Source organism: Orycteropus afer, unplaced genomic scaffold (assembly GCF_000298275.1).
Source record: "Orycteropus afer afer isolate SDZICR_OR568_19922 unplaced genomic scaffold, OryAfe1.0 scaffold00010, whole genome shotgun sequence".
Taxonomy (NCBI): domain Eukaryota; kingdom Metazoa; phylum Chordata; class Mammalia; order Tubulidentata; family Orycteropodidae; genus Orycteropus; species Orycteropus afer.
The window spans coordinates 13,391,832-13,419,481 of record NW_006921597.1 but is presented as its reverse complement, the minus strand read 5'-3'; the positions used below and the strand labels follow the sequence as shown (position 1 = coordinate 13,419,481).

Below are 27,650 nucleotides of genomic sequence, written 5' to 3'. Positions count from 1 at the left end.
CCAGTTATGTATGTGCTATAGTTTGGAAGCAAGCACCCAGGATTGAAAAATTGAAAGAGATTGGCAATACTTTTCAGATTTTATTTTCATGAAATGATATCTTTTAAGTCTCTGCTTGAGTGAGAGAAAATCCCCTAGAGGTTGCAAAGGAAGTCGCTTTTGGTATCAAGCCTTTTCTTTCAGGCCCATGCCGTGGTGTGCCTTTCCTCGGGGACAGGCTTTGTTCAGGGCAGCTGCATTATAAATGAGGCAAAGGGAGTGTCTAGAAATGGCCAGTAAATAGGGCATAAAACACATACTGGCAGCCCTGGAGTCTTACAAATGCATTAAGTGTCTTGACTTGCTTTCAAGCTGCCTTTTGATCATTAAGGATTTCTAATTAAGAACTGTTTTGAATAGCATCAGTCCATGTTCTTTGTTTATGAATCACAAGGTAACCATTATATAATGCTCATCCCATTTTTCCGGATTTTGCCAAACTTATGAGGAGAAACCAAAAACAAACAGCATGATGAAGGGTCAGTCTTCCATGTTAAAATTCCTGGTACTGTGATGTGTATTCATGTCCCGTTTTCTCCTGTGACACTCTAATCCAGTCAGTTTCCAGGTCTTATATGTATACTTCCTCTTGACTCTTCCTTTCTTTTCTGTTCCTGTTGCACCACCCTCCTACATGTGTGTCTAAGGGATTACACAAATCTCCATTCTATCCAAGACACTGTTGGGGTTTCTCCCCATGGACGGGAGTTAACCTGGCTGCTCTCTCTGAGGCCCTTTCCAGTCCCAGGCCCGGCCCTGGCAGGCTGTCACAGCTCATGCTCTTACCCTTCTCCAGTTTGCCTCACCCTCTGGTGGTTCTTCTCTCTAAAATCCTCTGTAGAAGCCTCTGGTGATATTATCATTATCATGCCTCACTGTGCAGGCAAAGTATTTTATAATTTTGCTCTCAGCCTGCCTTTTATTGGACCTATTTTGTTTTTGTTGTTACATATTTTATTTTTGTTGTTGGTTTGTGACTTTGCAGAGACCCCATGCGTTACAGAGTGGAACTGCTCTGTAGGGTTTTCTTGGCTGTGATCCGCACAGAAGCAGTCTCCAGGCCTCTGTATTTTACAGTGCCACTGGGTGGATTCGAGCCTTCAGCCTTTTTGGTTACCAGCTAATTGGAAACTGTGCCACCCAGGGACCTTTCAATCTGCCTTTTAAATTTACCTCCCAGTATTCTCTTCAAACCTGCCCTTAAGTTAGGCAAGTTTCTTCATTGGCCTTGGTGCATATGAGCTTCCTTACCATAACTCCCTGTAATTGATTGAATTGTGTCTCCCAAAAATATATATTGTAAATCCTGTCTCATGTACCTATGGATGTAATGTTATGTTAATGCTATGTTGTTCTGTCATGATGTATGTTATGATGTTATGTTGATGAGGCCTTATCAATGTAGTCTTAAACCCAACCACTTTTGAGATAGAAAAGGAACAGATTAGGCATAGAGACAAGCACGAATGGCGGAAAGATAGAGCCATGTGGCAATGTCCAAGAAGAACGCTAGAAAAGTTGAGACAAAGATTTTTCCCCAGAGTGGAAGGAGCCTTTCCATAAAGCCAGCACCCTGAATTTGGACTTCTAGCTTCCTAAACTGTGAGAAAATAAATTTATTTTGTCAAAGCCACCCATTTACAGTATTTCTGTTATAGCCGCACTAAAGAAACTGAAATACTCCTGTCATACCTCTTGTCTCTGCAATCCATTTGGCATTAATCACATGTAAGATAATCATCTCCCAATTTAAATAGTCTTATTTAAATAGCTTGCTCTTTGAAGAGAAAGTTTGTCCTTATATCTCAAGAGTGTCTTATACATTAGTAGAAATGTAAAAAGTATTCATTGATTGACAGGTGTTCAGTAAATTTTTTTTTAATGAAGGAATGAATGAAGGAAGTAAAATTAGATTTTAGTTCTGAGACCTGCTGTGTGTTACCTAGCAGAGGTAATGTAAACCCATTAAAAAAAAGTAAGGCTTTTGGCAGACAGGCATGATTTCAAAGCCCTAACACCAAAACCTGTTAGCTAGCTGTATGGCCTTAACAAGCTACTTCAGCTTTCTAAACCTCAGGTTTTTTGATCTCTAGAATGAGAGTTATAATGCTTATATCCTGATCATTGTGAAGTTTAAAGGTGTTATTCTACGTAATCTGCATAAACACGCTAAGGTGCTTATCTAATGATAAAATAGTCACCACCAACTGGACTCCTACTCCTGATGACCCACGTGTGTCAGGGTAGAACTGTGCTCCATGGGGTTTTCAGTGTCTGGTGTTTTTGGAAGTAGATTGCTAAGCCTTTCTTCTAAGGCACCTCTGGCTGGATTTGAACCTGCAGTCTTTTGTTTAGTAGCGAGTACATTAACCATTTGAAATTTTCCCACATCTTTGCAAGGCTAGCTCCTTCTGCTTAAATGGCACAACCTAAGGAAATAATGAATATTGTTTAGTAAGTATTTATTATGTGGCAGGCACTATCCTAAATATGTTACATGTATTATCTCATTTCATAGTCAACGCTATGAGGTGGGGGGCACTGTTACCTACATATTTTGTAAATGAGGAAACAGGCACTGAATGGTTTAATAACTTGCATATGATCATAAAGCTGGTAAGTGGCAGAACTAGGAGTTTAATCAGACAGCCTGGCTCCAGAACCTGTGTTCTTATCTGCTATGCCTTCCCTAACCATAATATCTAAAATAACCTTTCCCTGCTCGAATCTTTTACCCTGCTTTATTTTCTTCATAGCACTTCACTTATTATCTGAAATTATATTTTTATTTGTTTACTTATTTATTGCCCATCTTTCCCTACTAGAAGGTAAGGTCATAAGATTTGGACAGTTAGAGATTTTGTCATGTGCAATGTTAAATCTCAGGAGCCTAAGATAATGTTTATTAGACATATAGTAAATGCTTAGTAAAATTTTCTTAATGATTTTTATGACTTAAGTGTGATTTTGATCACATTTCTTTAGCCTGAACATCTGTTCTGAGACCCACAAAGAAAAGCAGACCTCAGTGCCACAGGAAATAAATTTTCAGGGTTGTTCTGAGAGTAATACATATCATGCACCTATATTGCCATTCTTCTCTTCAAAGAGCAAGCTATTTAAATAAGACTATTTAAATAAGACTACTATGCGGTAGAAAGTGCCTAAGGCAGTTGACTGCTAACCAGAAGGCTGGCAGTTCAAACCCACCAGCCACTCCTCAGAAGGAAGGTTGGGCAATCAACTTCTGTAGTGATACTGCCTTGGAAACCCAAGGGGGAGTCACTATGAGTCAGGGCTGACTCGACAGCACATAACAACAACAACAAGTGGTAGAAGCTGCTAGAAGTAGTGGCACTAGCAGTAATATGGATGAGTGTTTCTCCAACTCTCTGTAGAAAAGGACCAGTGAGTTTTTTTCTAGTCTATCTCAATCCAATATTTCTATGAAATACAATAAAAATTAAATTACAGATAAAATCAAGATAAACATAAAATTACTTAGTCGAATTGTTATGGAATTTTCTAAATGCTTACTCTCAGCGTCTGTAGTACCTATTACTGACTGGCACTGAACAAACAAACCACACTTTGAGTAGCCCTGGGATAGGTGGTTTAGTAATAGAAAGACAACTTCTTTCTTTTTGTATGAATTGGTTTTCTTCCAAATTACCCTTTATTGTTGATAGTATTTTCCTGAAAGGTTATCCAGAATTGCTTGGTGATTTTTCTGAGAGCAAAAATTACTTTATCATCCTGGCCCAAATACTTCTGTACAGACGTGAGATTTCCTGTGTAATGGCAGCCGTTGTTCAGGAGAAATAGAAGAATGGAAGGAAACTCTCTAGTATTTTAAAGTATATTTCATGCGTAGGCACAGCGCCTTAAAATAAAATCACTTTGGATATGTAAAATCACAGTTCAGGGATTCCACGGTATTTTATTATACTCTAGGTTTTTATTAAACTATAGAAACATTCAGAATCTCTTTTCTCGAGAAAAAATAGAAAGTCATAAATTCCATTTATGGAGTTTGTAATTCTTCCAAGTTTCTCATTGAATTCAATATAAGATTTATCAACTGACTGAAGAGTCAAATGAATATTTATAGCTCCAAAGCTATTTTCAGAAATCACACATTCAGATAAATACCTCAGAGCTGCATTACTTTCCTTTGGATACTATTCTCCATAAGCCATTCACTATAAATGCTAAAAGATACTTATCTGGAAAAAGTAAAACTGTTGTTCCAACCATCCTTTTTACCCATTTTCCTATATACTGTTTAGAGTTTGTGCTTATTTTGCCAATGAAATAATTAGGCGAGACACCAAAGCAAGTATCAGATCTCTTAGACATCTTTCCAATAATAAGATTTGGAATCATTTCTGTGTCATGGTCTTCCCCATAGTATTGCCACCTCTTCTACCATGTGTGTCTTGTTCTTAAATATAGACTATAAAATGACTGTGCCTGGATGTTGTTGCTTATTGTATGTTGTTAGGTGCCGTCGAGTTGGTCCTGACTCATGGTGACCCTGTATACAACAGAATGAAACACTGCCTGGTTCTGCGCTAGCCTCACAATGTTTGCTACACCTGAGCCCATCATTGCAGCCACTGTGTCAGTCCATCTCATTGAGGGCCTTCCCCTTTTTCAGTGACCTTCAACTTTACCAAGCATGATAATCCTTCTCCAGGGAATGGCCCCTTCTGACAATATGACCAAAGTAAGTGAGGCAAAGTCTGGCCATTGTCTCTTCCAAGGAGCACTCTGGCTGCACTTCTTCCAGGACAGATAATTCTTCTGGCAGTCCATAGTACTTTCATTATTCTTCGCCAACACCACAACTCAAAAGCACCAACTTTTCTTTGGTCTTCCTTGTTAAAAAATAAATGATGTCCAGCTCTCACATGCATACGAGGCAATTGTAAATAGCACAGCTTGGGTTAGGCACACCTTAGGAGCTCTGGTAGCATAGTGCGTAAGGCACTTGACCGCTAATCAGAAGGCTGGTGGTTCAAACCCACCAGCCACTCCTCGGAAGGAAGGTTGGGCAATCTACTTCCGTAGTGATAAAGGAGGGGTCGCTATGAGTCGAGTCCGACTCTGCGGCACATAACAACAACAACAGTCTTCAAGGAAACATCTTTGCTCTTCAGCACTTTAAAGAGGTCTTTTGCAGCAAGTTTGCCCAGTGCAATACGTTATCTGATGTCTCCTTCCATTGGTGTTATTGTTTTTCCATTGCTTATTGTGTACTCAAAAATGAAACTCACTGCCATCAATTGGTTCCGACTCATAGCAACCCCTCCTTGGGATTTCAAGGTGGTATCTCTATGGAAGTAGATTGCCCAGTCTTCCTTCCAAGGAGTGGCTGGTGGGTAGTAACCTCTAAATTGCACTGTTTTTCAAATTTGATCATTAATTTTTTGTCAGGTCTTGTTCATTTTGTGTTTAAGTATAAGCATGAGTTACCAAAAGCTACCAGGGATTGTGTTGGAATGGTAGTGTTGCCATCATTTTTTTTTTTTTTTTTTGTATTGTTTCCCATTTTTTTCTCTTTTTATTTAATTCATTCTCTTTTTTCTCCATTTCCCACTCATTTCGCTCTCTACTCCCACTGACAGCCAAACCATTTTAGTGTATTCTTTGTGCCTTGTTTTATTTGTATCTTTTAACATGCATATTTTGTGTGTGTCATCATTTATTTTTTATTTTTTATCCAGAACCCAATCCAGGATACCACATGGCATTTATTTGTCATCTCTACTTTAAAAAAAAAAAAAAAAAACTGAGATATAATTCACATGCTATAAAAAATCATTGAAGTGTACAGTTCAGTGGTGTTTACATTCACAAGGGTGTACAACCATCACCTCAAATTCCAGAATATTTTCTTCACTCCAGAAAGAAATCTTGTACCCATTAGCAGTCACTCTATCCTCCACAGCCCCCCAGCCCTAATCTGCTTTCCACATTAGCTCCAGCCCTAATTCACTTTCTGTCTCTGTGGATTTTCCTATTCTTGACATTTCATCTAAATAGAATCATACAGTATAGAGCCATTTGTGTCTGGCTTATTTCACCTAGCATACTGTTTTCAAGGTTCATGCATGTTGTACCATTTATGAGTACTTCATTTCTTTTTATGACTAAATACATCCCATTGTCTATATGTACAACATTTTGTTTATTCATCATTTGAAGGACATTTGGGTTGTTTCCACTTTTTGGCTATTATGAATAATACTGCTATGAATACTGGTTTTCAGATTTTTATTTGGATGTACTTTTTTATTTCTCTTGGGTTTATACTTAGATGTGGGATTTCTGGGCCATATGGTAATTGTGTTTAACTTTTTGAGGAACTGCCAAATTTTTCCACAACAGATTACATCATTTTACATTCCTAGGTCTCAATTTCTCCACTTCCTCGCCAACACTTATTATTTTCTATTGTTTTTTATTTGTTACTATAGCCATCAGAAACCTAAGGAGGGGTCGCTATGAGTTGGATCTGACTCGATGGAAGTGAATTGTTTTTTTGGTTTTTTGGTTTTTTTTAGTGTGCGTGAGAGGAGTTCTGGTGGCACAGTACATGAGGCATTTGGCTGCTATCCAGGTGGTCAGTGGTTCAAACTCACCAGACACTCATGGGAGAAAGATGAGACAATCTACTTCTGTAAAGATTTGCAGCCTTGGAAACATAGTAGGGGTTGCTATGAGTCAGAATCGACTTGATGGCACTGGGGTTGGTTTGGTGTTAGTGTGTGAAGTGATATTTCATTGTGGTTTTGGTTTGCCTTTCCTTGATTACTAACAATGTTGAGCATCTATTCTGTGCTTATTGTCCACTTGGTATATCCTCTTCGGAGGAATGTCTATTCAAATCCTTTCCTCATCTTTCATTATTTGTCTTTTTATTATTGAGTTGTGAGAGTTCTTTATATATTCTTATCTTAGTTACTGCACAAATGGTATAGTGGTAGCATCCTCCTCTGACCTTCTCTAACTTCATGAGGAAGAGAGAAAATCACCATCAGCCCCGTCATCCCAAGGCTGTTATTCCTATGAGGCTAAACATGCCGCCACCCTCCAACCTTATCACCAGTTCTGACACCAACCGTCCCTCCCATGGCACTCATTACTTCTCTACTGCGTTCAATAATATGTTGCAATGGCCACTCAGAACTCAAAGACAATACTCATGATTATGGGGTTTGTAGGGAAGTAACAGGTTACAGTTCAGGTTCAGGAACTCTCAGGATGCAATTCTTCCATTGGGACAGCCTCCCCTCAGCCATGCCTTCACACATGCTTGTCTTTGGTTCTTGACCTCTCGTCCTGGCCTGTGCCCTGACCAGGCAAATGTTACAAAGTTCTTTTAACTCTGCCAATAGGTGCACCCCAATCCTCCAGCTTTCTCACTCCATGGGCCAGCAAGCCTGCTGCCCTTTCTTGTGCCAGGGTCTCAGTTCTGCTGCCACCATCTCTCTGCCATCTCTCAGCCATCTCAGTGCAGGGATCTTGGGCCCAAAGACACACACCACTCCTGGCTGCTTTGTCTTAATGGTGCTGGGATCCCCTGCTTCTGCCTCTGTTGTTGTTGTTAGGTGCTAGTCAGCTCTGACTCACAGTGACCCTGTGTACAACAGAACAAAACACTGCCCGGAGCTGTGCCATCCCCACAGTCCTTGCCATGCTTGAGCCCCTTGTTGCAGCCACTCTGTCAGTCCATCTCGTTGAAGGTCTACCTCTTCTTTTCTAACCGTCCTCTTTACCAAGCACAATATCCTTATCCAGGGTCTGCTCCCTTCTGACACCAGGACCAAAGTCAGTAAGGCAAAGTCCGGCCGTTTCTCATTTCCGAGGAGCATTCTGGTTGCACTTCTTCCAGGACAGATTTGTTCATTCTTCTGGCAGTCTGTGGTATTTTCAGTATTCTTTGCCAACACAACAATTCAAAGACATCAAATCTTCTTTAACCTTCCTTGTTCATTGTCCAGCTTTCACACACATGTGAGGCAATTGAAAATACCTTGGCTTGCGTCAGGCACATCTGAGTCTTCAGACTGACATCTTTGTTCCAGCTGCTTCCATAGATGTTGATTGTGAATCCAAGTAAAATTCAACTTCAGTTTTTTCTCCATTTATTGTGATGCTGCTCATGATAAATGTTGTTCTCCCTCCAGGAGAGCTCCTTTTAAGCCTAGCAAAATGACAAAACTGACCAATCCCCACATTAGGGTTCCATACACCTTATTTCCATGGTCCCACCTTCACAACGGTGCCATGTATCTTATTTACATTACTAACAAGCTATCCAATCCCCTTGGTGGGGCACAAGCACTTTACATTTGCATAATTTGACCCAGTAAATCTGGTGGGAGTCACAAAGATCAGGGCTAGAAAAACTATACCAAGTAATTCACTGCACCAGTTACATAGTGCTTCCATAACATAAATGCCATAAGTAGTGGCTTTAATGAAAATGAATATATTTCCTCACAGTTTAAAAGGCTAGAAGTCAGAATTCAAGACATGGCTCTAGATGGAGGTCCTTCTTTACCTACTCACCTTTTAATAGCTGCTAGTACCTAAGGAGCTCTGGTAGCATAGTGCCTAAGGCACTTGACTGCTAACCAGAAGGCTGGCGGTTCAAACCCACCAACCACTCCTCGGAAGGAAGGTTGGGCATTCCTACTTCCGTAGTGATACTGCCTTGGAAACCCAAGGAGGGGTTGCTATGAGTCGGGGCTGACTCGATGGCAAATAACAACAACAACAACAACAACAACAGTACCTAAGGCAAGGAGCTCTGGTGGCATAGTGCCTAAGTCATTTCACTGCTAACCAGAAGGATGGTGGTTCAAAACAACCAACCACTCCACGGAAGGAAGATTGGGCAATCTACTTCTGTAGTGATACAACCTCAGAAACCCAAGGCAGGGAGTCGCTATGAGTCACAATCAACTCTACGGCAGTGAGTTTGGGTTTTTTTTTTTTGTTTTAGCAATCCTTGTAGATGTATCTGCCTCCATTTTCTGTCTTCCTCTTCTCCTGGGTTTGTTTCTGTATTCGTTCTGCTTTTTTTATAACTCAGAAGTGATTAGATTTAGAGCCCATGCTAGTTGTATATGATCTAATTAACAAAGAAAACCCTATTTCCAAACATGATTATATCCACAGATATAGAGGTTAGAGTTCCAATGCATATTTTAGGAGGACACAATTAAATCTATAACAATTCTGAATACTAGACTCTTATCGGATATATGGGTTATAAATATTTTCTCTCATTCTTTGGTTGTCCTTTTACTTTCTTTAAACTGTCCTTTGATGCACAAGATTTTAAATTTTGATCAAGTCCAATTTGTCTGTTTTTTCTTGGATTGCTTGTGTTTTTGGTGGCACCATGAAGTTTTAAGATTCATCTGTGTTGCTAGGTGAACATGATCAATCCTTTTATCTACTTGAGGGTTTCCATAAAGTGTATTAACCACATATTACCTGTCTACTCCCCGTGAACAGCCTTCAACTTCATAATATTGCCTCCAACTTCAGTCCTTTGATAAACATCCTCATATATGTACCTTATAAAACAGTACGAGAACTTCTCAATATGAAATTGGTGGGTCAAAGAGTTTGACCCCAAAACCAAACCTACTTGCCATCAAATCAATTCCAATACATAGCAAGTAGAACTGCCCTACAGGGTTTCTAAGGTTGTAAATGTTTACAGAAGCAGACTGCCTCATATTTTTCTCTTGGAGTGGCAGGTGGATTCAAGCTGCTGACCTTACAGTTAGCAGCCGAATGCTTTAATCACTGTACCATCAGAGCTCCTATCAAAGAGTATACATATGCCTGTTTTGACTGAGTATTGTCAGATATCCTCCATAAGCAGTGCATCTATCTGCTCTCCCACCAGCAAAGCATCAAGGGTTCCTATAACTTTATACTCTGCTAATACCTATTGTTATCCAGCTTTCAAATTTGCTAATCTAAAACATGAGAAGTGTCATCTAATTGTTATTTAATTTACATTTCCCTGATTACCCATTAATTTGAGCATCTCTTCACATGCTTGCTTTTTCTTGTATATTGACTATTCGTATCTTTTACTCATTTCTCTTGTTCATTTTTAGGTGTTCCTTGTAAATTAATAGGCATTACTCTATTTGTTTTAGACAGTGTAAATATTTTTTTGTCATCTGTGTTAACTTTGACAATTAAAAAAAACCACTGCTGTCGAGTTGATTCTGACTCACAGAGACCCCTGTTGAGTTTCCAAGGCAGTAAATCTTTACAGAAATAGATTGCCCAGTCATACTTCCGTGGAGCAGCTGGTGGGTTTGAACCACCAGCCTTCTGGTTAGCAGTCAGATGCCTTAGGTACTGTGCTACCAGAGCTCCACAGTGCCCTTCATTATACAGAAATTCATAATTTAATTGTAACCAAATTATTTTTTTTTTTACCTTATAGTCTTTGTTTAGGAGCTCTGGTAGCATAGTGCCTAAGGCACTTGACTGCAAACCAGAAGGCTGGCGGTTTAAACCCACCAGCCACTCCTCGGAAGGAAGATGGGGCCATCTACTTCTGTAGTGATACTGCCTCGGAAACCCAAGGAGGGGTCGCTATGAGTCGAGTCCGACTCAGTGGCACATAACAACAACAAGTTTGTTTTTTTTTTAATGATAAATCATCTTTATCCCATATTATGGATATTTTTTCTTACATTAAATCTTCTACTAGTTTTGTAATCTTGCCTTTTGCAGTTAGGTCTTTAGTCTATCAGGAGCCTACTTTTGTATATGGTTTCAGGTAGGTATTCAAATTTATTTTTTTATTCCTATCGTCAGCCAGTTGTCCCAACACTGGTTATTGAACCCCACTACTTTCCCCATTGGCTTCTGTATATCAGCTTCTTCTTTATACATGAATCTCCAAGCTCTCTATTCTGTTCTGTTGGTTATTTGTTCGTGGGCTAATGCCATATATATAAATACACACACATAATTTTTTAATATCTGTAACTTTATGGTATCTCTTAGGTTCTCTCTTTTAAAACCAACTAGATATTCATTGACCTTTTCTATATAAAATTTTAGAGCAAATTATTAGGTTTTTCAAAAATCTAACTGGAAATTTTTGGAGGGTATGTTGTTGCTGTTAGGTGCTGTTGGATCAGCTCTGACTCATAGTAACCCTACGTATTACAAAAAAAAATGTTGGAGGGTATATTGAATGTATTTATTAACTTCGGGAGAATTTAAACACAGGTATGTATCACTTAACATTCATTTGGGCAAAGTCTGACCATATATATGTCCATGATCCCATTTAAAAAAAAAAAAAAGAACTCCAAACTCGCTGCCTTTGAGTCGATTGCTACTCATAGCGACCCCTTCTTGGATTTCTAAGGTGGTACTTCTACAGAAGTAGATTGTCCAGTCTTTTTCCAAGGAGTGGCTAGTGGGTTTGAACTGCCAGCCTTCTGGTTAGCAGTCAAATGCCTTAGGCACCATGCCACCAGAGCTCCCAATGATCCCATAAGGTTTTTGTTTTGTTTTGTTTTTAAAGAGAAAGCAGCTCTCTTTTTGTTTATAATATCCCCCTAATGGTTTTAAAGACCCCAAACCCCCAGAGAATGAGCAGGAGGCTTCAAGCGTATCCCGGTCACCACAGCATCTCTTCCTTCACTGCCTCCTTCCCATGCTTCTGGCTTCATTCACCAGGTGTACGTGATCGCCAAGCAGCCGAACCAACAGAGCAGTGGTAGCCATGGCCACCACTGCCAGCCTTTCTTCAGGCATCCACACCCAGTCTCTGCTGCACACCCAACAAGCCTGGCCTCCTGTATCCAGTGGATACAGCTCTGTTCAGCAGGCTCTTATAAGATTTTAATATAATAGGCTTCAAGGGTATTTAACTATGGATTGTATGGGGACTGTCTGTATATGACATGGTGTTGACACAGTGGCCATATCACCTAGTGACCTGTTTCACAGAAGGTATCGTGGACATTAAGTGATGCATACCTTATTTAAATATTATGGGAAAGTAATCTCACTAAAGAAGATAGAATGCCTCTTCAAATACTCAAATCATCTATTATGTCCTTTAATTAGAGTTTTAAGGGTTCCCTCAGAAACTTCTTATTTATTCTTGGCAAAGATGATTCCTAATAAAATGTTTGTTACTGCAGTTTTAACTGTGGGATTTTGTTTTTGTCTTCTGATAATAACATTCTGTTCAGTACTTGCACACAGAAACTCAGGAGCAAAAAAAAAAAAAAAATTCTCATTGAGAAAGAGATATACTCAACCTATTGTAGTGCCTAAGGCATTTGACTGCTAACCAGAACGCTGGTGGTTGAAACCCACCAGCCACTCCTTGGAATGAAGACTGAGCAGTCTACTTACCTACAAATACCACCTTGGAAAGCGGTATTTCTGGGTAAGGAGAGGTCACTATGAGTCGAATAGACTCGAAGGCAGTGAGTTTTTTTCAATTGTTTTACTATTTGGAGAATTTTCAGATAAAATTCAGAGAGAACATAGGCCTTGTTGATATCATAGAATAAATATTTAAGTTTGAGAAGTATTATAACTTATAACATGAAAATAAATTAAAGCAGCCCTGTAATATGGATTGGAGGAATAAAGATGAAAAGAATATCAGTAATAGAAAGTGTTATTTAACCTTGAAGAGAGAACAAGAACACGTAACCAAAAAGTAAGCACCAGTTTGTTTGTTTGTTTTGTATACTTGGACAAATATTCTTACATGATCACTATTTTTCCTTTTTTTAATTGTGGTTTGGGTGAAAGTTTACAGAGAAAATTCATTTTCCATTCAACAGTTCATACACGTTTTATTTCATGACACTGATTGCAGTCCCCACGTTGTAACAGTTCTCTTCCACTTCCTCCCTGTGGTTCCCTTTCCCCTGTGTCCTTTCCTATGTGTTCATGCTCTGTGAGCTGTCTGCCTGCACAAATGCCACCCTTCTGATCTCCAGTGATTAATTGTTTTAAGGAGTGCACCTCTCTAGAGTAAGCACCAATTTGTGATGCATTTTGCCTATAGCAGTGACACCTCTTCTTGTCCTTAGGAGGAGGTAGAGGAGAACTTGAAATTGATCAGCTTATTTATACTGTACTGCTGTCTTACTGTACACGCATTAGTAAAGCCAAAAAATTGTCTACATTCGACACAAACAAAAGTACAAGTGTATTCCTGTTATCTTGTTGATAGATGCTAATTTTTCCTACCAGTTTCTGTTCCCTTAATAGTAGCCATGAGTTTACAACGACAGGACAAAATTCAGCTCCATAATTGGCACTGGTTTCGAGACAGGTAACTTGAAATTGACATACCAGTAAGCAGAGGTGAAAGGACTAGTGAGAATTTCCAGTGGGAGTGGAGAATATCATGATAAATGAGGCATGACTCTGTGATCAAGGTCACAGTCTAGCCAGAGACAAGGTATTCAGCTAGCTCTGACACAGTATAATAAATGCCATGGCAGCGTTGTGGTCACAAGGTGCCTATGGAACCAGGTAGGGTTTCAGAGAGGAAGCAAAATTTTGGACAGGAGATGAAGTGGGGAGGCAAGAATGCCCACATAAGCAACAGTGTTACCATAGGTGTTTAACCTAGGCAGCAGCATATTTCCATCTGTATGTTAGAATGAAAATTCTGGAAGCAGAATAAAGGAGAGATTGGTGACAAGGAGGCCAGTGAGGAAGCCAACATAGCACATTAAATTTTTTTTTTATTTTTGCAGTGTTCTATGTCCTGCCCTCCCACCACTGGTAACCAACAAAGAAAGTTTCCATCATATAAACCTTTCCTTGACTTTTTACAATAATGAAGTAATACAATATATGTCCTTCTGTGTTGACTTATTTCACTCAGCATAATATCCTCCAACTTCATCCACATTATGTTTTGCAGATTCTGCATTAGTCTTTAGTGTTGCATAGTCTTCCATTGAATATAACACATTTTTGTTAAGCTAATTAGGAGAATAAACTTTATAATAGCAATGTTGTTGTTGTTGTTGTTATGTGCCGTCGAGTCGGCCCCAACTCATAGCAACCCCTTCTTGGGTTTCCAAGGCAGTATCACTATGGAAGTAGATTGCCCCATCTTCCTTCCGAGGAGTGGCTGGTGGGTTTGAACCGCCAGCCTTCTGGTTAGCAATCAAGTGCTTTAGGCACTGTGCTACCAGAGCTCCCAGGTACCATAAATAAATAAATAAAGTTCATGCCTGCCTGCCTGCCTTGCTGAAACACTTGACTTTACAGAGGAAACACAGTTTTTGGTAAAGTTCTGCAAAGGTTGGTCCTACATCCTTAGTAGGTCTGATACACAAGCCCAACATCCAGAATCAGAGCATTTGAAGTGCTCTGGGGCCACCATGGCTGACACCATGGTAGATCCATTACTCTCTTCCTGCCCCTTTTGACCCTGTTGCCTGCATTTTCAGGATCCTCTCTAGACGCTAGTTACAAGAAATTCTTTAAAAAGTTATTTACATTTTTAGTCGCACAGAACTTTGAAGGAGCAACTTAATCCAAGCCATAAAATAGTGATGCATATTGTAAAGCCTGTAGTTTAGCTTACTCGATACAAACTGCTTCTTAAACTTTCTTCTCTCTTGTCTTTGGCCTCAGTCTTTCTCCATCTCCATTATATTCCAAGATTCCGTTTATATCGGTTAGTTTACACATGTGTTTTAACCTAAAAATGACCTCTACATTGTTGAGCATTTTTGCTAACTCAGGTAAATATTTCAGATTACAGAAATGAAGAGAAATGCAACCCCAAAGAGGAGATACCATTTTGATGATGATGACAGCGACAATGATGATAATTATAATAGTAAACGTTCACAGAGTGCATGTCTAAGCTCATTCAGCACTCACAGTAACCCCATGAGATAGCTATAATTCCCATTTTACAGATGATAAAATTAGAAGCACAGAGAATTTAATTAATTTTCTCAAGAAAACACAGCTAACAAATGATGGAGTCAAGCTTCTACTCTTCAGTCTTCTACAGAGGTCACAGTCTTAAACATTTAAGTTGTGCCACCTTTCTTTGCTCATGCTTGGCTTTTTGAACACAGTAAAGTAGTCACAATTTCAGCTTTAAAGATATGAATTCCTACAGCTTTAAATATCTCTTCTAACTCACCTCCCTTGACTTGCTTTCTAGACCTACATCAGGCAGTTACTATGCTTAGCTATGAAGTCTACCTTCAAGGAAGGGCAGGAGATCTGGAGCCGTTGGGAATGATACAAAAACATATGTTTTTTTTTTTAAAAAAAAAAAAACCTATGTTTGTGTTCTTAGAATATAGAAGCAGTCAAATTTTTATAAACATTTGTTACCACCCGGGATGATTTCATGTTTGTCTTTGGTACTCAATGTCGAGCAAAATAACTACTCTGCTATTAAAGATGCAGTTTCAAAGATAAGTGCGTAGTTTGCAGCCTGGCTTCTGTGTTCCAGCATTCCTGAGACCTATCTTGTCGTATGGAGTGGTTCACCAAGTCTGGGGAGTGTGCTCTGGAAACCCACAGAATAGGCTTCCTGGAGCTCTGTCTTCTAGGTAAACTGGATTGAGTATGTTCATTTCTGATTTTCATGTTGTATGGATGACCAAAACAATGGTGACAGAGGGGAAGCAGGTGCAATAGGAATCTGACTCCTAGTCTCTTGAAACATTAACATTAACCAAAAGCCACAGGGAAAAGATGTTAATGCTCCAGTTCCAGGCAGCTGACAACAGTGTTGTCTGTGCTAATGTTGCTAAGCTGGTAAAGCCATGACCGTTTGTTCTTGTCTCACGTTCATAGATCCGCTTGTCCTTCACATTTTCACATGCAGGTTTTTGTTTTGTTTTGTTTTGTTTCTCATTTGAACAGAGCATCATGGTCCACCATCAGGAACAAACTCGGCCAGGCAAAGCCCAGCCCTGCAGCACAGGCCCGTGGGACAGTCACAGACCAACCATATACTTGGGGACAGGTGGGGCTATTTTTCTCAGGTTTTGTTTTCTATGCCTCCTCATCTCTCCACCCTCCCTCACCCACCCACCCCTATGAAGTTACGCAGGAGCCAGCTGGTGAGATCAGAATGACAGCTCTCAAATATTCTACCCTCTGATGCCTTCCCTAGCTATCCCTCTCCCCACAGTGCCTTCATCCCTCTTCCCAGACCCCACCCTGGGACACAGTATAATTACCCAGTCATGTCTGACAAGCGGGGATTAAAAGGAAGTGATAGTAGCATCTGGCCCTGCCACTCTTGGTCCTCATACCTTGAGGGAAGCCCCTAGACCTTCATTGGATTGCTGTCTCTCCAGCTACCTAAGCAGGCATGGCTGTTCATGTACATTATCTCTTTTCTCTGTTCTTGAAAATATTAGCCATAAAGCAAAAACTGAATTTCCAGAAATTCAGTCACTTCATGGGGATTGACCGGTTCTACAGGAGAGCTATTTTTCACTGTAGTAAGGCCAGCTTACCTGCCCTCTGGTTGTTACTTGAGTGCAATTTTCCTTCATGTAAACTGCATGAAGATGCCCTTTTAAAACAATGTGGCGATTCTGACAGACTTAAAGCTGCGCTGGAGGTAATGACCAGGTTTTTGCCTAGCTTCTCTCTGCTTCTAGATGCCTTCTTTATAGTCGTTGGTCAGAAGGAGAATGGTGAGGTTTGCTTTTAAAATAAAACAGACATTAATCTGCCTTTATTTTAGACTTTTTCATTTTTTCAGTGCAGAAAGTGACTTGATTTCTCTCCTGTAGAAGCGCCCTAGAAGGTGAAATCGGGAAAGATGTCTCCACTTACAGACATTCGTGGTCTGACCATAAGCACATTGCCCAGCCTGACACAGCAATGATTTCGATTGTAGGCACTCGGCACAATCAGGTAAATGACCTGCTCCTCCCACACACCATGGGGCCTGATATTTGAGTTACTAAATTCCTGGCATGGGTGCAAATTTGTGTCTAATGCATTTGAGATAAATGTGTTTGTAAAACTAATAATTTTTGAGGACTGACTATGCATTTGGCGTTCTAGTAGCTTCCACAAGAGAATATAAAGAATGAAAGAGATGTTTGCCCTGCAGTTAAAGAAATTTGAATCCCTGGTTTAGTATGTAGATGTAAATGGCAGTATTTTATCGAATCTAAGGAGAGTTTTGATTTTTTTTTGTTGTTGTTGTTTTAATTAGTCACAATCAATTTAAAGGAAGCACTTTCTAAATTCTGTTTTTCTGGTTGTTCCATTGTGCATTGACCAACTAGTGGAGAAGATAATGTAATCTCTCAGTTAATTTAGCTGCATCTTTGAAAATAAAGTAGCCCTTCAACCAAAACTCAAATTCCTTCCCTATGTTATGGACCTCCCTAGAAATGCATGTCAAGAGTGTAAGTCATTTCTCCAGTTATAAAAATAACCTTTTTTCAAAATGAAAGCAGTCCATGAAAACTTGTTCTTCTTACACGTCTTTCCCTGTAGAGCCTTGGCTGTTACCCAGTGGAGCTGGAGAGGGGGCCCCGAGGCTTTGGGTTCAGCCTCCGTGGGGGAAAGGAGTACAACATGGGGCTGTTCATCCTTCGTCTTGCTGAGGATGGTCCTGCCATCAAAGATGGCAGAATTCATGTGAGTTGGCTTCTGTCTTCAATGCTTGGTTCTGGGTTCAGACTGGAAACTTCTGAAAGCAATTGGTTCAGGGGAATGCAGAAATCTGACTCTAAGAAACACGATTTTCCTTCACTAGAACCTAAAAGCCTATACTGTATTACACTTACGCTACTTTTGCCTTCTTGACTTTAGTCAATAAGAAAAAGTAGTTTTCACCTGCATAGTCAACATTCACAAGCAAATGGATTAATAAATAATACATATTTTAATTAAAAAAACAGATATGATCCTTCCTCAATATGACCAGACATGTGTCCATTAAAGAGGGTGATCAGAGAAGATTTTGCAGAGAAGATGACATTGAGAGGCAGGTAGGATTTCAGTAGAGAGAGACTTGAGAAGAGAATACATTCCAGGTGGAAGAAACAAGCAAGGGTTAAAACTGGGAAGTTTTATAGGTAAAAGTTATATAAGTACCTCAGCATGGTTGAGTTGGCCTAGAGTTTATTTAAGAAACACATAGAGGGACCGAGTAGTTGAACCTGTGGGCTCGGGACCATAGTCGCAGGGGACATCAAGCCCAATTGGCATAACATACTACACAAAACATTGTTCCACCTCCTACTGTGGTGAGTAGCGACTGGGATCTTAAAAGCATGCAAGCTGCCATCTAGATGCAACGATGGGTCTCTCCTCGTCCAGAGCCAAGAAGAATGAAGAAAACCAAAAATACATAGAAACAGTTAGTCCTAGAGACTGGTATACCATCCGATCTGCAGCCTATATGACTATGAGACCTGAAGAACTAGATGGTACCTGGCCACTACTGTCAACCACTTGGAAGAGGGTCTATGTAGGAGATCCTGGATAGACAGGGAGAACAATGTAGAACAAAACTCAAAATCATTGGGAAAAAAAGGGGGGGGGACCAGGTTTGCTGGTCCGATAGAGCCTGGTGGAACCACTGAGACTATGGCCTCTAGCTGCCCTTCAGGTCTGGAATTGAATGAATGCCTGTGGCTTCCAGCCACACAATAGGCATATGAGTTGAACATTTACCTGAGGTAAATACACTCCTTGGAGAGAAATACACTCTCATGGGAGAAAGAAGGGCTGTTCATGCACAGGGAGACAGCTCAGGGGGCAGGAGTGCGTGGAGGGATGGACACAAGAAAGAGGTAACTATCGGGAGGAAGTAGGAGGGGAGCTGTTGCATTGTGGTAAATTGTGGTCAATGTCATGAGACAAAGTGTATTGTGAACTGCTATATGGAAAGTGAATTTGCTCTGTAAACCTTCACCCAAATCACAATAAAAAGAAAAAAGAAAAGAAACACACAGAGGAGTAGAGGAAAAGGAGAATATACAGGGGGAAAGGAGTCCTGGGGGCAAGTTGTTAAGCACTTGACTGCTACTAACCAAAAGTTTGGTGGTTCAAACCTACCAGCATATGAGATCAGCTGTTAATAAAGAGAGGGTCAGCCTGTGTAGATGACTGATAAATATCTGTTAAATAAATGAGGCATGAAAGGAAAAAAAGAGTGAAGGAGGACTCGGAGAATTTGCTGGGCCTAAATAGGCAGTGCCTGGATGATGAACAAATTCTATCCCTAAGTCTGTGTTTAAGTGGAATTTGTATGTCAGAACAGCTAGGTACAGTTTATGTCTAACAGCAGTTAGTCAGATGTTTGTCTTAGTATATAGTGTACTTTTCTATGCATAAGAAACATGAAAGAAACACTTCCAGATACACTAAAACATCTTTGACATCATATAATAATGATAATAGTAATGTTTTGATGTGCATCACAAAGTGGCACCCATTTGTTATTACGAACCATTTTACTTACCTCGACTTTTTAATATAATAGGCTTTATGGGGCTTGGTTCATAACTACAAGTTGTACATAAATCAGATGTTGTAACCCAGTGACTTGCCTGTACCATGGAAAAGCATTAAGGAGGCCAGGGGGAGAAACAGTTTGGCAAAAACCAATGATAAAATAAGTTTTAGTCATGTTGAAGTGAAACGACTAGCTACTTAATCAGGTGTAAATGTTTAGCAGGCAATTAGAACTAGTGCTAGCAAGGCTGATTGTGACATTACCCAGATGATTGAAGCCTTTGTGGTGGATGAGATCACGGAAATTAGAGAAGATTTATGGAGTAATGGGTCAACAGCAGAACTCTGGGTAGGGTCTGTGATTAGTCATGCAGAGGAAGTAGAGAAAACTACAAGAAGGGTGTGCGAGCAGAGGGGATGAAGAGCCCCAGAACCAGAGCTGGAGAGCATTTATGACAAGGAGAAGGGATGAATGCTATTCGTGCAGCTAATCAAGTGCTGCTAGATCTAGTCTCCATGCACATTCTTACAGAGACAATTTAATAGAGGGGACAGAACATAGGTTTGGAAATCTGAGAGTAAAAGGCTCAAATTCTAGCTTATCACCTTGCATCTGTGCACCATTGGGTTACTTCTTTGAACCTCAGTTTCCTCATCTAAAGGATTCAGATACCATATGTAAAATACATGGACCAGAGACCAAAGCTGTTGCAGTTCAGTTGACCCTGTCTCATGGTGACTCCATGTGTCTCAGAGTAGGACTGTGCCCCACAGGGTTTTCAGTGTCTGATTTTTTGGAAGAAGATCACCAGGCCTTTCTTCCAAGGTACCTTTGTGTATACTTGAGCCTCTACCCTTTCAGTTAGCAGCCAAGCACACTTGTATCACCTAGTGACTCCCATGGACCACAGTAATCACTGAATAATTACTTAATTTCCTTTTCTTTCTTTATGGCCAAGTAAACTTCTTAAAGTTTAATAAGAGGAATTTGGCGCAGTATTTGTAGAGGATAGTTTTCTTAGTCCTTTTTCTTTCTTTTCAGTTTGTTTGGGTATATAACATTATTTTTAATCTCCCATTATATATCCAAACTGAACCGAACTCACTGCCATTGAGTCAATTCCAAAGCATAGTGACCTCGATTGGGTTTCTAAGGCTGTAAATCTTTATGGAAGTAGAGTGCCCCAACTTTCTTCCATGGAACAGCTGGTGGGTTTGAACCACTGACCTAGTTAGCAGCCAAATGCCTTATCTACCACACCCCCAGAGCTCCTTCCCATTATATATAGTGTTAGAAAAATCTAATTAAACAGAAAATGTAAGATCTGTTCAATTACAAGTTTTATTGCCATGTACTGAAAAAAATAAATGTTGGTTCCAAATATAACTCTCAGATGTACTCATCTCAACAAACAAAGACAAACAGGCCTTCAAGCAGGCAAAATGTATGTCTAAAAATATGTTATTCTTTACAAATGAATAGAAATTTTAGAATTCTGTAATTAAATTAACTTTTATTTCAAAAGTAAACTCTGCATTTGAAAATAAAAGCAAATAAGCTATTACTGCTCTGCCTAGATCTGCTGTAAAAGACAAGAAAATAAATTAGCTTTTCAGAGAAGAGTAATGTTTCTGGCTACTACCTTACCAAAAATGTTGGCTTGGCACGGACCATGGGGCTTCCCGTATGATGAGTGCTCAATAAGATGTATCCTTGATGGCCCCTTGCTCTGGTGGCCGCTGCCCAAATGATCAGGGCAGTTTGTGTCCAGCCAGCACTGTGCCGTGGAGCCGTCTGAGCATCTATCTGCCTCTTTGTCTTGGGCTCCGATTTTTCTGTGAGGTCCAGAACTGTCCTTTGTGGCCTGTGTCTGTTGCTCTGGTATCTTTAGCACCTGATGCAGTGCTGAGAGAGGAGTTTGAATAGATGATACTTGTAGATACTGAGATAATTTTTTTTTTTTTGGTCAAATTTTAGATTAGCTCCTGGACGTTATCAGTTATTATTGGGAAGACAGGCCTTGGGATCTATGAAATCACTAGCAAACAATGTATTAGTGTAATTCAGTCAAACAAGAAAATGGTAATTTGTAGCATAGATTGAAAGCAATTGAGAGGATCTGTAAATTTGGTCAAGAATCTTAACATGGTCCTTAAATCTGGTTAAGATTTCGAGAGACAGGGAGGAGAAATAAGGTTTCTAGGCTAAGGCAATAAAAATAAGGTGATTGGAAAAGGTTCATATTATAGAATAGTGTTTGACTTAACTATTTAAAATACAACAGATTTAGAAAATACTGGAAGTCTTACATCCTGCAGGCAACCTGTATTTTTCCAGGGATTTTTTAAAAAACTTATTTTTAGTTTTACAAAAACTCTGTGAGATAAATGGCATTATCCTCACTTGTAGATTGAAAACTGAGACTCAGAGAGGCTAGATACCTTGTCAGGGTCACCCGGCCTGTGACCATGATGTGAGCCAGGTCTGTCATCCTCCAAGTCCAGCCTGTGTTTGACTGTGTCAGGCTGTGGCTGTGGCAGTGTGGAGTTGATTCCTTTGATGGATGCTTAACAGGCTGTAAGACTATGTAAGTTTTGTGTTAGAAAAATCAGTTTATAATCTTACTACATTTTTAGTGGATGTTGTTTTAAATATAAGACTGCCTAAAGAGCTGACATTATTTTCCTTTCTTCGATTCTCCTGTTCTCATGTTTCTTCCCCTTTCTTTTCCTCTCCTCTGTCCCCATTATTGTATTTTCTACAGTACAAAACTGAAATCCTTCTTTATCCTACTTATCAAAAGATGCATTTCCCATTCTTAATCACATTTAAAATTTTTAAAGTAGCTTAAAAACTTAAGAGAATGTTTATATTTACATTTTCCGCTGAAAGGTGCCATTTTGTAATCTGTAGCTTTGTGTGGTCCAGCATAGAACTTTCTTCCACCTCTGAGGGTATGTCTACCCTAGAGTCACTGACCCCCCTCCTCAGCCCAGTGTAGTTTTAAAGTTAATAAAAAATGACACCTGGTGGCAGATCTGTTCAATTACAAGTTTTATTGCCATGTACTGAAAAAAATAAGATTTGTACAGGTTTGAACAATATATTTAGGCCAAGGAATATGATTAAAATTAACAGTAACCTCAGTCATGTTATCTAAGATATTCCCAAAGCATGTGCTAGAGGCTATCCACTTTGGTTTTCAATTCTTTAGTTATCAGCAGGATTGTATTTCTAATGCTCATTTATCAATACCCATCTCCAAAGTGCCTAAGGCACTTGAATGCTAACCAGAAGGCTGGCGGTTCAAACCCACCAGCCACTGCTTGGAAGGGACTTTGGGCAATCTACTTCCGTAGTGACACTGCCTTGGAAACCCAAGGAGGAGTCGCTATGAGTTGGGTCCAACTCAGTGACACATAACAACAACAATCTGGATATAGTTTTTTGTTTCACATATATTCTGGATAATAAGTTTTTTTTATTAATTATGTTTATTACTTTTCCTTATTCTATTGTTCTTAATGCCTTACTTTGATTGTTTTTTAAAAGAAGTTTCCCCCCCTTTTATACATCAAATCTATCTTGTGTCTGAGATAGATTTTTTTTCATAAATTGCAACAGACATTTCATAGTTTATTTGAAATTTTTGCATTGTATAGAATGAGGTATAGTCTACTGTTAAATGTTCTTCATAGTGACTCACTTTAAGTCTTTTTTTGGGCAAGCCAGAAAATAAATAAAGAACTACATTTATTTTTACTTTATTTATACTAATCATGTTTTATCTCATTAAATCTTCCCAACAGCCCCCTGAAGTGTAGGTATTAATATTGTCCCCATTTAGGCTGATCTATGCCAGGAATAACAAATTGAAGAGGAATGGTGTGGTATTCATCATCACAAAGACTGTTTCAAGATCTGTCCTGAAGTACAACACTGTCAGTGATAGGATAATATCCATACACCTACAAGGAAGACTAGTTAATACTACTATTATTCAAATCTGTGCACCAACCATGAAAGCTAAAAATGAGAATATTGAAGATTTCTACCAATTTCTGCAGTCTGAAACTGACTGAACTTGCAATCATGATGTGTTGATTATCACTGGTGACTGGAATGGAAAAGCTGGAAACAAAGAAGAGTACCTGGTAGTTGGAAAATACGGCCTTGGTGACAGAAATAATGCTGGAGATCGCATGATAGAATTTTTGCAAGACCAATGACTTAGTCATTGCAAATGTCTTCCGACAGCATAAGTGATGGCTGTACACGTAGAACTTCACCAGATGGAATACAAAGGAATCAGATTGACTACATCTGTGGCAAGGGGCGATGGAGAAGTTAATACCTTCAGCCAAAATACGGCCAGGATCTGATTGTGGAACATACCATCAACTGCTCATATGCATGTTCAAGTTAAAGTTTAAGACAATTAAAAGAAGTCCACAGGAGCCAAAATTTGACTGTGATAATATCCCTTCTGAATTTAGAGATCATTTAAAAAATAGATTTGATGCACTGAACACCAGTGACCGAAAACCAGAGGAATTGTGGGATGATGTCAAGAACATCATTCATGAAGAAAGCAAGAGGTCATTAAAAAGGTAAGAAAGAAGAAAAGACCAAAATGGATGTCAGAAGACATCCACTCTGAAACTTGCCCTTGAACGGAGAGTAGCTAAAGCAAACGGAAGAAATGGCAAGATAAAAGAGCTGAACAGAAGATTTCAAAAAGCAGCTCATGATGACAAGGCAATTACTATAATGAAACGTGCAAAGACCTCAAGTTAGAAAACCAAAAGAGAAGAACATGCCCCACATTTCTGAAGCTGAAAGAACTGAGGAAAAATTTTAAGGCTCAAGTGGCAATATTGAAAGATTCTGTGGACAAAATATTGAATGATGCAGGATACATCAAAAGAAGATGGAAGGAATACACAGAGTCACTGTACCTAAAAGTGGTCAATCTTCATTCATTTCAGGAGGTGGCATATGATCAAGAACCAATGGTATTGAAGGAAGAAGTTGAAGCTTTACTAAAGGAATTGATGAAGAACAAGTCTCCAGGAATTGACAGAATACCCATTGAGATGTTTCAACAATGGATGCACTCACTCAGCTATACCAAGAGATTTAGAAGACAGCTAGCTGGCCAACTGACTGGAAGAGATCCATATTTGTACTCATTCCCAAAAAAAGGTAATCCCACAGAAGGTGTAAATTATCAAACAATATAATTAATATCGCAGGCAAGTAAAATCTTACTGAAGATAATTAAAAAACAGTTGCAGCAATATATTGACAGAGAGCTTCCAGAAATGCAAGCTGGATTCAGAAGAGGACATGGAATGAGAGGTATCATAGCTGATTTCTGATGGATCTTGGCTCAAAGCAAAGAATACCAGAAAAATGTTTACTTGTGTTTTATTGACTATGTGAAAGCATTCGATCGTATGGGTCATAACAAATTGTGGATGAAATTGAGAAAAATGGGAATTCCAGAACACTTGATTGTACTCATAAGGAACCTGTACGTAGATAAGGAGGCTGTCATTCGAACAGAACAAGGGGATACTGCATGATTCAAAATCAAGAAGAGTGTGTGTCAAGGTTGTATCCTTTCACCATACTTATTCAACTTGTCTGCTGAGCAAATAATCCAAGAAACTGGATTATATGAAGAAGAACGTGGCATCAGGATTGGAGGAAGACTCATTAAAAAGCTGCAATATGCAAATGACACAGCTTTGCTTGCTGAAAGTGAGGGTGACTTGAATCACTTACTGATGAAGATTAAAGACTACAGTCTGCAGTATGGATTATACCTCAATAAAAAAAAAAAAAAAAAAGTCCTCACAACTGGTCCAATAAATAGCTTCACAATAAATGGGGGAAAGACTGAAGTTGTCAAAGACTCCATAAAACTTGGTTCCACAATCTACACCAGTGGAAGCAGCAGTCAAGACATCAGACTACCTATTGCATTGGACAAATCTGCTGCAAAAGACCTCTTTCAAGTGATGAAGAGCAAAGATGTCTCCTTGAAGACTAATGTGTGCTTAACCCAAGTCATGGTATTTTCAATTAACTCCTATGCATGTGAGAACTGGACAATGAATAACAAAGACCAAAGAAGAATTGATGCTTTTGTGTGTGTGTGTATGTGTGTGTGTGATTTTGGTATAAATTTAGAGAGCAAATTCACTTTCCATGCAGCAGTTCACATACACTTTTTCTCATGACATTGATCACAATTCACCACAATCCAACAGCTCCCCTCCCACTTCCTCCCGACAGTCACCTCTTCCCTGTGTCCATCCCTCCATGCAGCCCTGCCCCCTGAGCTGTCTCCCGGTGCATAAACAGCCCTTCTTTCTCTCATGATTGTTCTCTCCAAGGAATTTATCTACCTCAGGTACATGTTCAACTCATATGCCTGTCTTTTTTTGGCTGGAAGCCACAGGTGTGGGTTCACTTCCAGACCTGAAGGGCAGCTAGGGGCCACAGTCTCAGTGGTTCCACCAGGCTCTATCAGACCAGCAAACAGGGTCTCCATCCCCCCACCCAAATGATTTGAGTTTTGTTCCACCTTGTTCTTCCTCTCTATCCAGGATCTCCTACATAGATCCCCCTCCAAGTGGTTGACAGTGGTAACCAGGCATCATCTAGTCCTTCTGGTCTCATACTCGTATAGGCTGCGGATCGCATTGTGTAGCAATTGCTAGGACTAATTATTTCCATGAAGCTTTGGTTTTCTTCATTCTTCTTTGCTCTAGACGAGGAGAGACCCATCGTTGCATCTAGATGGCAGCTTGCTAGCTTTTAAGATCCCAGTTGCTACTTGCCAAAGTAGGAGGTAGAACAATGTTTTGTGTGGTATGTGATACCAGTTGAGCTTCATGTCCCCTGCGACTGTGGTCCCAAGCCCACAGGTTCAATTACTCAGTCCCTCTGGGTAGCTGGCTGTGCCCAAGAAGTGACTACAACCTTGTCCCTTGTCAGCTCTACTATATTTGGGAATTCAGATCATACAAGTACACTTATAAGACCATGTTGTCTGCCAACTCTATTCATAGTCTTGGGTACGCTCTCCGCTTTGTAGACATACCTAATATTTCAGCCTGTCCACCCATCTATCCACTCGTATACCCATGTTTGCCTTCACTGACAATGCAGTACTGTATGTGCAAAAGGGTTCATCTTTGTTGTCTGCACCTCCCATATACCTATGTCTTCCTCTTCCTCAGTGCCACCATGTTGATCACTCACATTTGGTACATTGCCCTTCTTTTCACCCAAATCAATACTTATCTCTGCCTATCTAACAGTGTTCCCTACCCTTCCCTCCCACCCCTGGTAACCAACAAAGAAAATTTCCTTCCATAGATAAACCTTTCCTTGATTTTTACAATAGTGCACTAATACAGTATTGGTCCTTCTGTGATTGACTTATTTCACTCAGCATAATGTCCTCCAATTCATCCACGTTATGCAGTGTTTTGCAGATTCTACATTATTCTTTAGGGTTGCATAGTATTCCATTCTGTGTATGTACCAAAGTTTGGTATCCATTCCTCAGTTGATGGACACATAGGTTGTTTCCATCTTTTGGCTCTTGTAGATAGTGCTGCGATGAACATAGGTGTGAGTATGTCTGTTCTTGTCATGGCTCTCACTTCTTTAGGATATATACCTAGTAATGGAATGGCTGAGTCAAATGGTATTTCTAGTTTCAACTTTTGAAGGAGTCATCATACTGCTTTCCACAGTGGTTGTACCATTTTACAGTCCAGCAGTGTAGGAGAGTCCCAATCTCTCCACATCCTCGCCAGCATTTGTTAATTTGTGTCTTGTTGAACGTTGCTACTAGTGCTGGAGCAAGGTGGTATCTTATTATTTTGATTTGCATCTTTCTAAAGGCTAATGATCCTGAGCATTTCTTCATATGTTTGTTGGCCACCTGAATATCCTCCTTGGTGAAGTGTCTATTCATATCTTCTGCCCACTTTTTAATTGGATTATTTGTCTTTTTGTTATTGAGGTGTTGGAGTTTTCTGTAAATTCTAGAGATAAGTCCCTTGTCAGATAT

The 27,650-nt window shown here is 39.7% G+C and overlaps 1 protein-coding gene across 1 annotated transcript in view; it reads left to right on the top strand.

Annotated features, from left to right (window-relative positions):
- The window catches only part of MAGI3 (membrane associated guanylate kinase, WW and PDZ domain containing 3), a 417,822-nt gene that overhangs the window by 374,922 nt on the left and 15,250 nt on the right, over positions 1-27,650 (top strand). The window contains exons 17-19 of the mRNA XM_007949070.1: positions 15,985-16,087; positions 16,869-16,992; positions 17,587-17,730. Coding sequence (XP_007947261.1) covers positions 15,985-16,087; positions 16,869-16,992; positions 17,587-17,730 — 371 coding nt within the window. The remainder of the gene's footprint in view (positions 1-15,984; positions 16,088-16,868; positions 16,993-17,586; positions 17,731-27,650) is intronic.